General features: G+C 46.4%; 1 protein-coding gene across 1 annotated transcript in view; it reads right to left on the bottom strand.

The window, feature by feature from the left end:
- The window catches only part of LOC306742420 (calsyntenin-2-like), a gene marked incomplete at both ends in the record, with an annotated part of 222001 nt that overhangs the window by 133276 nt on the left and 76338 nt on the right, over positions 1-12387 (bottom strand). The window contains one exon of the mRNA XM_079224800.1: positions 3208-3330. Coding sequence (XP_079080926.1) covers positions 3208-3330 — 123 coding nt within the window. The remainder of the gene's footprint in view (positions 1-3207; positions 3331-12387) is intronic.

Below are 12387 nucleotides of genomic sequence, written 5' to 3'. Positions count from 1 at the left end.
CATTAATATGAATTTAAATTACTGGTGATATTGTGAGGCTTTAAAAATACATTTGGAAACAGGATAACGTGTAACTTATATCGGGGTTTCAAACTGAAAATTGCTTTAAAGTGATTAAATATACAATGCATTATTGAAAGAAACGCTTAGCTTGGACAACAGCTCGTGAATTGTGTTCGTACCGAAGAGAAAATTCAAAATAAGGACAACATCTGTGAATGCGGCAAGTTCTCCTAAATCCCTCGAACACACGCCACTAAAGCACAAATCTGCTTGAACGAGTGGTTTGTTCAGACGTCAAATGAGAGACGAGAACACGCTGATTCCTCCCAGTGGGTCGTCCCATCTTCAAAGTCTAAAAGCCGAAACTGCATTTTTCTGACACATCAGAGCCGACAGGAAGGGTGGAACACATCATTCTCGCCCACGTGCATGTGCACGTGCACGTGCATGTCTGTTGACTGAGCGGCGTGCGTATGTGGGTCACTGGTGGGACATTAGCTGGCCGCTGAAGCCCCCCGGGGACCGGTGAAAGCGTGGGATTGACAGATGAATATACTTTGTGGCGGGGCGCCCACGTCACAAGGAGATCCAAGGGTGTGTGTGTGTGTGTGTGTGTGTGTGTGTGTGTGTGTGTGTGGCAATAGGAAACCACTGAGAGTGACTGGCAACCAGCTAACCTGTGTCAAACACTTGACGCTCAGCACAGCTTTTGTGCATTAACCTCATTAACCCGGCGCTTTAGAGGCGCAGTACAGTGGTGGCGCTCTCCTAAAATACAAAAAAAAGCGCCACTTCATTTTAATAACCTAATGGACCGTTGAGCTGGTCTCACTTATTTTTCCACCACGGCGGGGTTCAGGGTCCAGGCCACACTTTGAAAAAAGGCAGCAAAGTGAATATTTTCAGACGGTACTTTACTTTCCCGAATCAATAATGTTTTAGCAGCTGTCGTCGAAACAAAGGGACTTATGGTTATCGCGGATGAATAACTTTGAATTCACTTAGTCACCGGTAGTACATCTTCAAGGCGACACACAACACTCCGACACATCTGACTTGCAGATTCTCCGCGCCGCCGTTTGAGCTGCAAACTGTCATTTTTTGGATGCATTTGAATCTGACCCTCGCCTCGTGGTGATTTATCAGCTGTTAGACAGCAGGCATATCTACAAAATCCACGGCCCGCCACTGCGGTACTGTATCCATACTGGACAGCTCGCCCTCTGCGAAGCTCCGCCCACTAACACAGACCAGCCAATCAAATCGTAGCATCAGCCATCGCCGAGCATAGGCTGTTTCTGAGGTGTTATGTTTCTACGTTAAAAACCTGTGGAGTTTCCACTCCATCACTCTATGTATAGCTGTCAGGGAATGAAAAAAAAAAAAAACTCAAGTTGACTACCGAGCGAGTTTGTGTTGGCACTTGTCAACTAATAAAATTATGTGTTGTGACAGATTAGACACGCGCATATGCGCCCGACGAGTTCTGTTCCTACACGTGTGCAACTCGGTTCATGAATAAAAAATGTTCCGTGGTGTGGAGCAGAAAGCTTAAGATGCACATCAGAGGCCGTTTCCTGGATATTTGTTATCTGCAGCGCAGCTGTTTGCATCGGCTACCTCTGTGTCAGACACAGCCGTGCATAAGACAAGGAGTCTATCTGAACCGGAGCGTTTCACTCTCCCTGACATGCTGCCTGTGTGGTTTTTCCAAAGCTCGGCGCTGCAGTGATGGCTGATGTCAGTCTCTGGCACAGCGGTGTCCTGTTGTTCCAGACCAGCGAGTGTGGTGACGGCTGCACCTCCCGGACTGCCGAGCAGGTTTGGAGTAATGCAAAGAGTGTGTCGGATGCTGTGGGTTTGTGCCAGTTTGTTGGTGTTTTCCCAATTGAGTCGTGAGGTGTTTTTAGGATGAAGAAGATGTGAAATTCCTTTAAAAAACACATATTAATGACCACGCTCAGTCAGACATTGTCTTTCTGTGTCTTACTGTATTTAATTAAAACCTGTGCAATGTGTTGGAAGATGTCAGGATTACTGGTTAAACCGTCCGGTTGGACGCCGTCGCTTTAAGAGGAGCAGAAAAGAGGGTGACTGCTGCAGTGTGTGTGTTTGTTTGTGTGTGTTTAGGCGGAGTTGTTGGGTATCGCTCAAAGGTGGGCGTGGGGGGAAGAAGAGGAGGTGAGACACAAAATAAAAAAAAGAACATGTGGGAAGTGGCGATGAGAGGAAACGAGAGTGAGAGAGAGAAATGAGAAGTGATGGAAATAGCAGGGCGGAGAAGAGGAGACTGCTGGAAGACAGATTGCTGATGTAAATGCTTATTAATAATTTAGCGAGAAAATCTCTCTCGGTGCCGTCGCTTGTGAAATCCAGGAATACCCATGCACTCTGTGACAGTGTGTGTGTGTGTGTGTGTGTGTGTGTGTGTGTGTGTGTGTGTGTGTGTGGCTGTCAGTCTACCGAGAGCCAGAGGACATATGCTGGTCAGCCAGCTGCCCTCCCTACTGTCTCATCATGTTCTCTCTTTCTCCCTGTAGGGTGGCCATTACAGCGAGCCCCCTCAGGCCATGCCACAGCACACACACACACACACACACACACACACAGTAGCAAACAATGGGAACTTGTTTTAGTAAGCATACACACACACACACGCACACTCTCTTTCTCTCACGTCATCCATCCAGCTCGAGGGCCTTGGTGAGTGGGCTCCAGCCCCATGCGAGGGCCTTGGCCACATTAGCGGCCTGGCGGGACATCGGCAGCCCGGACTCGCCAACTGCCTGCAGCAAACGTCCTCCCACAAGAGCTGGCACCCTTTTAGAAGAGCTGGAATGGCCACAAAGTGGGAAGAATCTAATCCGGTTTGTCTTCAGCCACCATGGGGCTTATTTAGGCCGCTCTCCACTCTAAATAAATATGAAATATGAGTGCTGTATGTGATGTGTGCTCACTGAGAATTATTGGATTAAATGGCCGCAGGGTTAACGGTAAGGAAAAAGCTGCAGTTAGAGAACATGAAGCCAATTTAAGCCCCCTTTCAAAGTGATATCACATGACAGCTTTCTATCCTTAGAGTAAGTATATCCTGCAGCTGTGCTTCCCCGTGCGGATTAACACCTGAGTCACCGTTGGCTGCCTCCGTTGGGGTCTGAGATAGCTGATGATCACCCTCCATGCGGGGGTGGAAGTGAGCCGTACCTGCGTAGGGGACGGGGGCGTCTTTGTCCAGGGCCACCAGAGGAGGATCCAGCAGGACCACGTCGGTGTTTTCGGTGATCACCCCGTGGTAGGACGTCTCGATCCACGGCTTGTGCTTGTTCACTGTGGGGGCAGAAGGGCAGAGTGTGAGACGGCAGCGTCTTAACACGGCGAGACAGACGTCTTCACGTGAGGCGCAGCGTGAACTGCAGCGATGATGGATGCACCTTTTCACTCTGTTCTCGGCGAGACATTCTCATTTTGCTAATCCCCCCCCCCCTTTCCTCCGAAACCCTCTTTTCTGTCTTTTGTTCTTCGCTTCCTTCCAAACACTCTCCTGCAGGCTTCAAAGCAAAGTGCCAAGCTTGATCAATGACCACCACTGCGCTGCCAGCAGAACACCGTATCCAAGGCTGAGTCAAAACTAAGTTCATGTGCTGAGGGCCTGATTAAGGGCCATAATTGAGTAACGGCGTCCTGGCCCCATGGCCCGCGTGGCACCGACCCACTTGCCTTCTTTCGGGCAGAAAGAGAAGGAAACGAGGGGGCAGAGGAAACAACTCCTTAGTGCTCTTAAGCTGAGCCGGAACAAAGCCACAAATTACACTTTGTGTGCTCAAGTTCAAGTGTGTGGGCTGAGCAGGACACAAAGCGAGGCGGTTTTCTGTGGAAACATTGTGTAAAAAAATGAATAAATATTATATGATGTGGTTTAAAGGGGAATAATTATTGCTTATGCAACAAATAGTCTACATTCAGCGAAAGGAAGAAAGTACAACTCCCTCTATAATAAATTAGAGCTACAGCTGATGGGCAATGACCGGCCGATAATTCATATTTTGAATATCACGGCATGTCGTCAGTGTGGAAGTTTTTCTGCGACAGTCAATAATAGCTCTGAGAAGGAAATCTGAATCAGCAGGTCAGATTTACAAAAAATATATAATCTAGATGTCACTGCAGAGACCAGCTGCGTTATTCACTGAATGCCAGTGAAAGCTACATGGCGATGCTAACATGTAAAATGTGTACTCTAACTAACAACCAAGGGCCGACAAATGTTTCCACATGCTCTATAACGTGAGAACGGAGAACAGATCATGTTTTATTTTCACCCCTTTATGGAATTATCTGTCATTCCCGGCACTTCAAATCAGATTTAACAGACACGGCCATGTTTAGCTAGCGATAGCGCACAATAACTGGTTAGCAAGCGTGCAAGGAAAGTCTAAATAGTTTGCTTATAGTAATGGATAACTAATAGGAACAGGAAAATAAAAGGAAGAGGAGGTCATTAGATATTATTTTATTATCCGAGTGAACTAAGATAGTGAAAGAATATCTTTTTTCTTCCTTTTATGTTTTTTCTGCTGGATGAAAATACATTTTTGGTCAGTTAGAAGAACAATAAAACACACTGTACGTTTACCAGAATGCTCGTGAAGAAACAAGATGAAGAACCAAACCTGATTGATTTGAGCACAAGTTGTGTAATTACATGTGGACTGTGGGTTGCCTTAAAAAAAAAGCAAATGAGACCTGTGGACAACATGCTAACGCTGCAGCACGCTAACGCTACGGGATGCACATTCAGTCACATGCAGTCAGAGGAGATCATTTACACGGGGCAGAGCGATGGGAGCAGAATAGTCTATTAGGATGTGATAAATATGCACGAGTTGACGGGTAAAATGATGCCGGATTCCAACTTTAAATGCCAAACCGTGTCATTTAGGGAATTGATAGCTTGCTGACGACGCTGTGCCGGAATGTCGGAGAGAAACATGATTTTTTTTATGGGTCATCCCTGTCGCTGCCAAAGCTACCGCAAAGACAGACAACCTCGGTATTTCCGTAGAACGTGATGCAGGTAAAATAATTACAGTAATTAGCATGCGTGGTATTTATGTCCGATCTGGCTCTGGGATTACCGCAGTCTGCACACATATCAACTAATCCTTCAGCTGGAGAGGAAATGTGTTATCATGAGAGACTAATACTGAGAAATTTGAAAGCGGATGAGAAAAAAAAAGAGCTAATATCCTCCTCAAACTTGGAACAAGGGCATAACCCCAAATAATGTGTAAAACAGGCCGTAACACTATTGGAGCACAATGCGTGACAGCTAATGAGGAGATCAGGGAGAGGCCGGTGCTCCACATCGTGTTCGGTCCTCTCGGAGCTTCGGAGGCCGACTGCCCTTTAAATCCCCGATGTGGACGCTTGTGTGTCTGCTTAGTGTCGGGCTGACCTAAATGTGCCGTCATCAGAAATGCCCAAATGTTCCATTGTGAGCGCACGACGTGATCAGAGTCTCTGAACATGTAACACATGCAACAAAGAGGGAGTGCGGACTTTTTGAGTCTACGGATATCGAGCACTGACTGAGTGAGCTTTGACTGAACCATTGCTTTTCCTAACAGAATGTTACAAATACATAAATACGTAGAGATAAATGTATAGAATTATTATTATAAATCACAACCGTTCATCAAAATCTTCAAAATTAACAGGAATTACAGTTATAGTGTAAACCTATATATATATATATATATATATATATATATATATATATATATATATATATATATATATATATATATATATATTACAGCAACAAATTGGTCAAAACTAAAGCAATAATACAAATTCCAGTGTATATTGTAGGCCTGATTATTTTCATTATAGATTAGTCTGCTGATTATTCACGCCAGCCATCGTTTGGTCTATAAATAAGTCGAAAAATATCGTGAAAAATATCCATCCCTGTCTCTCTAAGTCCATCTTGTACATTGATACATAAATGCAGGACATCTGAGAGGCTGAAAACAACAAATTATTATATTTTTGCATGCAAAATGACATATATAGTCTGGATCTGTTGATCAAGTAGGTGACTAAGTGGAATTCAATCATTTATAATGTATATTAGCAATGTAATTGAATAAATGGGCCTCATTATTAGGGATCCACCAATCTGACTTCCTCACTCCCGATACCGTGGCTTTGGGCGTCTGCAGATACCGGCTATCGACACCAGATCCAGCTAATTAGATATCGTTATGATATCGGTGCTCTGCCCTTTACATGTAACAGAATGTCACAATTTAGTCTGATGGCATCTCCAAACTGGTGACCTTTGTGACATCAGCAGCTCACAACATGAAGTCTTTCCATCAGTCAGCGTGGACTCGGGTTAATGATGTCTCAAAGCCTTGTCTCTCTGTGTGTGTGTGTGTGTGTGTGTGTGTGTGTGTGTGGGATGGAATGTTTTTTCACCGGGAGTGATGAGGGCATTAAAAGAGCGTCCGCCTCCTGTAATCGCAGCGGTGTCTTGATGGGGCCGCCACCCACGCGTCAAACCTCCCCAACTCACCACCTGATCACCGGCGAGAAATACGACGGCGAGTTCATAGAACCACAATGCATTGAGGCATGAGTCATCAATGGATAAGCGCCTGGGAAGGCGGGTGAGGGTTGGAGAAATGAAGCTGCCAGACCATCAGCTCCAGAGGCTCCCGGGGGGAAACGTACGTTGCAGCCGCTTACCGGGATCGAACCCTCGACACTAGTGATTAGCGACACAATCAAAACCAAGCGAGAACGAGGAGCTTCTCCTCCGCCGATGAGAAACAGCGTCGTTCAATGGCGACTGAAACAGGCGGTAAAGGCTCAACATGACAAGATGAGGAGATTTTTTTTTTCCATACAGAAGAGGAATCAAACGCACCATCCTTCTGGCTCGTGTGTTAACAAGCAGATTCGTGTGTTTGCTTATTCAAACCAGAGCTGGGATTCAAATACCGTGACCTTTCGTCCACTTTGTAGAGGGGGGGTGAATTATGTTAACTGGCTTCAAGGCAAACTTGACAAAATCCTTGTTCTTCGTATAATATCTCCGGGAAGAAGCACGTCACCTTATTTCAGCCTTCATTTCCTTTTAATGAAAATCAACGGGTTCCACCTTTTTTCTCTGCTTTGTGACATGTGTTTCAATAATAACCAGTCCGTGCAATTTTAGGTGTGTGTGGCGTTAAAGGCCACTGAATTATTTTTGCCCTTTTTGCCACCAATAAATTGAATTACATGGGAGTTGCATGGGGGATACGGTTATCCAGCCAATGCAATCAGGTTGTGTGACAGCTGAGAGGTGATGCGCCGCAGACCCGGCGGGCTGCCGGTCAGCACGGCTCTCCGCCGCCATTTCACTGCCAATTAAGCGCCGAGTCGTCAGATTTGACTCCAGGGCTCCGGAGGGCGGCAGAGGCGCTATAACGGCTGATTAATCTCTGACCGGGGCGACGTCACGGCGCCACCTCCTCACGGGCGGGTACTGCAATCTGAACGGGCCTCGGGGGGGAGGAGAAACAGTTGTAATTAAAAAGAACTCTGTAGGAAATTAAACTCTGATTGATAAGGTCAACAGTAGGGGCTGCGATGAATACATCAGCATAATGAAAAGTAAACGTAGCTGAGACAGTTAGCCATTACAGCCACCAACAGGCAATTACACAGCAAGCCGGGAGCTCAGAGACGCCCATCAACGGGGGAGGGGTCTCGACTCTCGACTCTCGGCTTCTCCTCCGACGTTACAGTGATGCGTGTCTGCTTTGAACCTTGGAGATCTTTGCAAAACTTTAATCTTCTTTTTTTGCACTCAGTGCTCCGGCTTCTTCGCGCTTCACAGACCAGGCTGACGGGAAGCGTCTGCCGCGGAGAGACAGGACTTTATTAAATATAAAAGCTTCTAAGTAGATTTCTCGGCGAGTCCTCGAGTTTTGACTTGAGACCGACGGACTGAAAGGAGGACACGTGTAGACGGTACGCTTACAAAACTGGCGACAACAAAAAAGACTAATTCATCTAACAATCTTCATCTAACTTTGTGGATATTAAAGGTGTATTCCAGTGATTTTGTACGACACTTACAGGGCTGTAAACTGTGAGCTCTATGGTCAAAGCCCCCAAAACAGGTGGTCAGACCCTCCTTACCTGCTGAATACTCAAATATGTTTACGTCCCTAGAATCGTTGGCGTTCACACTGTGCAGTATTTCACAGTAAAAGACAAAAGAGGGATAAAAAAAGAGCAACTTCTCAGATTTTCAACCGGATCTCCATCACTTCATATATGAAGTATCTGCCATTCGTTTGAATCATCCGGTGGATATTCATATGACAGTGACACAGAGACGTTATTTTTCTTTCTTTGAATGGTTTATACTGTATAGCTATATTGTTTTATAGCTATACTGTGCGGTCAGGCGTTTGAAACCATTTCACTATTTGATGTAAAAATCTACTCTTGATATGATTTTTTTTGACATGTACTAAAAGATAAATGAACATTTGACACAGGAACAAAGGATCAAAACGGGGGAAAGTATTTGTTTTACATCTCAGTGACCCTCGGTGTTTAATGCATGCTTTTTGTAAAACATTCAACATTTAAAGTACGATCCAAAATAAACTAGATGGCCAATTTAACCGAACTATCCCCAATTCACGTCATTGTTTCTTCTTCAAACACATAACATGACGAGGATTTAAAAAAGTCTTTATTTGAATGCACAGAATGAACTTAGAGGCGCCTAAAGAATCTGAAAGTCATTTGGATCACGATATTAATGAAAACAACCTGTTTTGACAGCAGGTTTGTTGGAACCAGCTGAGGAGTGAATCCCATGCTTACTCTTCCCATCGCACCGATGTTTGCGAAGTGAAATACAACAAGGGAACCGAGAGCGAGGATCAGACCGCAACAGCTGGCGAGCTCGACAAATAATCACGAGGAGGGCTTCCTGCGCTCGGGCGGAATACAAGCGAGTTCATTATGCAGTCGGGGCGAAGGAAACCGTGTTCCTGCCAAAAAAACACCTGGGTCCCGCCGCCCCCCTCCACAGCCTCTCTCAGACGGTGACCCCTGACCTCTGCTGTACGCTTTACAAAGCTCCTTCTGCTGGCATCAGAAGTCTGGAGGACATGCAGAGGAAACTAAAGCTGAACGTCGTCTGAAAGGAAAGCAAACGCTTCGTGATTGAATTAGGAAACGTGACTTGGACGGAAAACAGTTTGCCTGTTTGGCTTCTTTTTTTTCCGTTTGGATTTAGTTTCTTTCGATTAGGAGCTGTCTGTTGTCCTGGACAGTGGGAGATAACACACACATTTCATTTTTTATTTATTTTAGGTTTGTTGAGATGAGAGTGGAATAACCTAACAATTCAGAGGCTGCCCTGCATTGCCCCAGGTGTGTGTGAGCGCCCAAGTGTGTAAAATGTAGTATGTGAGCCTATGTGTGTGTGTGTGTGTGTGTGCTCTACTTTCGTGGCCCCCGGCATGCCGTGATCCCGGAGCAGAGCAGTGTTGCAGCAGGACCCCACAGCCTCTGACACCGGCGATGAAAGAAAAAAAGAAAAATAAACAACACCCAGCGAGCGCTCTGACCGCGGTGAACAAAAAGCACACAAACAGCCGAGCTCAAAGGTTTGGAGACGGACAAACAAACATATAAATATATATTCATAAATTCATGGAAAACAATCCGATCCCCCGGCTCCGCTAGCCCATGTCGATGAGCGAGACACTTAACCCTAAAATGTCTCCCGTAGCTGCGCCTACGGTGTGTGAATGTTAGATAATCCTGATGTGCCACCTTGCATGGTAGCTCCTCTCATCAGGGTGTGAATGGGTGAATGATGTCATGTCGTGTTAAAGCGTTTTGAGTGGTCGGAAGACTAGAAAAGCGCTTTACAAGTACGGGTCCATATCAATGTCCGGCTATATTTGCACCTCAGTGAACAATGGCATTTTTTTTTATGACATTTCTCTATTTTTTTTACCTCCCCTCGACATTATTCCTGCAGCAGGCAAAGTTCAGGCTTTTATCATGAGCTTGATTTCATCCACCTTTGCAGTAGTGACCCGCCCCTCCCCTTCCCACACACACACACACACACACACACACACACACACACACCCCGGAGTCAGAATACACGAGCAAAGAGAGGAGGATGGGAAGAAAAAGCGCTGTACAAATCGTCAGAGTTTGCCTCTGTGCCGCGAGCGACCGCGCTGCGATGTTACTGTATGTGCTGCTCCACTTTCAGATGGGGACTTATTAACCTGCAGAGATACGGGGGGAAAGGCTGACTGCACACTGCCGCTACCCTGGGGAAAGAGCGAGGAAAACTAACAGAGAAAGAGAGGGAGGGAGATGTGTTATGCATAAAGGTACACAGCAAAACTAAAAGCATCCATCCAGATGACCAAGAGTGGATGCATAGGAGCTGGAAAATGCACTTTTGGTGCCATTACCCCCGGCTATCATGACCCCTCTTTATCAAATGGCTTGACAGCCACAAAATGTTCCCGCGGTGCATCATTTGAGTGCCATTATCCCGGCTCCATTATTGTATGCGCAATTTGAGATATGGCATTTACAGCTTCCTGCCTTTCACGCAGGCAGCGTGTCAAGAGATGCACCCATTACGAAAGGTACTTTCACTCCAAAGTCCAGAGTTTTAGAAGTATTTTATGCATGTGTTACGCAACTATTTTCAGGACCGTGCGCATGTCAGCGTCTAATAGTGTTTCCAATGTTGCGGGATTAGACGTGATATACCGTAAAAGTCGGGTTATACGCCGCCACTACTTTCGGTCATTGTCCCCATTTGCTGTAGCCAGCTAGTGCTCATGCTAGTTTCCGCGCTAACTTCAGCTAGCTCTCAGCTAACTTCCGCTAACTCAGCTCTAACCCGACTTGGGCAAAGGAGACTCGGACAGTAGCAGCAGCAACGGGGAGCTAGTAGCAGGAGCGGGGAGCTAGCAGCAGGAGCGGGGAGCTAGTAGCAGCAGTGGGGAGCTAGCAGCAGGAGCGGGGAGCTAGTAGCAGGATCAGGGAGCTAGCAGCAGGAACGGGGAGCTAGTAGCAGGAGCGGGGTGCTAGCAGCAGGAACAGGGAGCTAGCAGCAGGAACGGGGAGCTAGCAGCAGCAGCGGGGTGCTAGCAGCAGGAACAGGGAGCTAGCAGCAGGAACGGGGAGCTAGCAGCAGCAGCGGGGTGCTAGCAACAGGAACGGGGAGCTAGCAGCAGGAACGGGGAGCTAGCAGCAGCAGCGGGGTGCTAGCAGCAGGAACGGGGAGCTAGCAGCAGGAACGGGGAGCTAGGAGCAGCACTAGTTAGCGCTGCTCCTAGCTTGCTACAGCGGGACACTGACCGGAGGTAGTAGCGGCTTGTAACCCGACTTTTACGGTACTAATTGGGTAAGCTGACATTGCCATTTTAGTCTAATTTCATGATTTAGTTTTTTTGATGGGTTACTTTGCCCCACTGGGGACCGACAGGTTCTTCTAATCGACGTCACTTTCACTCAAGACAGTTGCTCGGGGAGCTTTTCAGCTGCCGCCTACCTCAGCTTTGTAAATGTAAATCAACTGTTATTGTCGCACACAGTCGCACAGCACAGAGTGAGATTTATTCTCTGAGCACCGACAGACGATCAAAAGACCCAGAAAGAAAGAAAAAAGAAGAGAGGCGAAATCGAGCATGAGGGTTGCGATTCATCCGCCTGGAGGCTATTTCCAGAAGGTGTTTGTGATTATTCAAATTCATTTTTTCTATCTTCTGATTCTCTTCTTGTTTCCTGTGGTATGTATGAGAGCGGTGTGACATTTAACATTTAACAAGGGTGGACTTGAAACAGAAGGCACATCCAGCACCTCCACTAGTTCTATCCTTTCTTTAGATGTTAGGCATTAATGGGTTTTTTTTGTGCAGAAATGTCGCATTAAACAAGTTGGAAGATGGAAGATGTACATATAGTGAGATAGATATATACAGGAGCAAGAAACAAAGATAACAGGAATGAAAGATGCTCAATATATACAGGGAACACTCCATTCAAACCACTTCTACCGCGCAGCAAAAGCCTCTTATACGCCGATGGCCTGAAGTGTGTGTGCGCGTGTGTGTGTGTGTGTGTGTGGACAAGGAGTCAGCATGAGAGACAAGTTCTCAGGGCTTTTTTATTTTATTTTATGATCCCGCTGAATTCGGCCCCGGCCAGCTCATGTGGCCCTCGGGCCGGCTGTGAAACACATGGAGCAAATAAAAGCCTCCGCGCTGTAATCCCTTTAGAACGGCTGCACTTGTGAAGCGAAGGCCGCCGTCTCACGAGGTGCAC

This window comes from Taurulus bubalis (assembly GCF_910589615.1).
Source record: "Taurulus bubalis genome assembly, chromosome: 10".
Taxonomy (NCBI): Eukaryota; Metazoa; Chordata; class Actinopteri; order Perciformes; family Cottidae; genus Taurulus; species Taurulus bubalis.
This window is presented reverse-complemented; position numbering and strand designations above follow the sequence as displayed.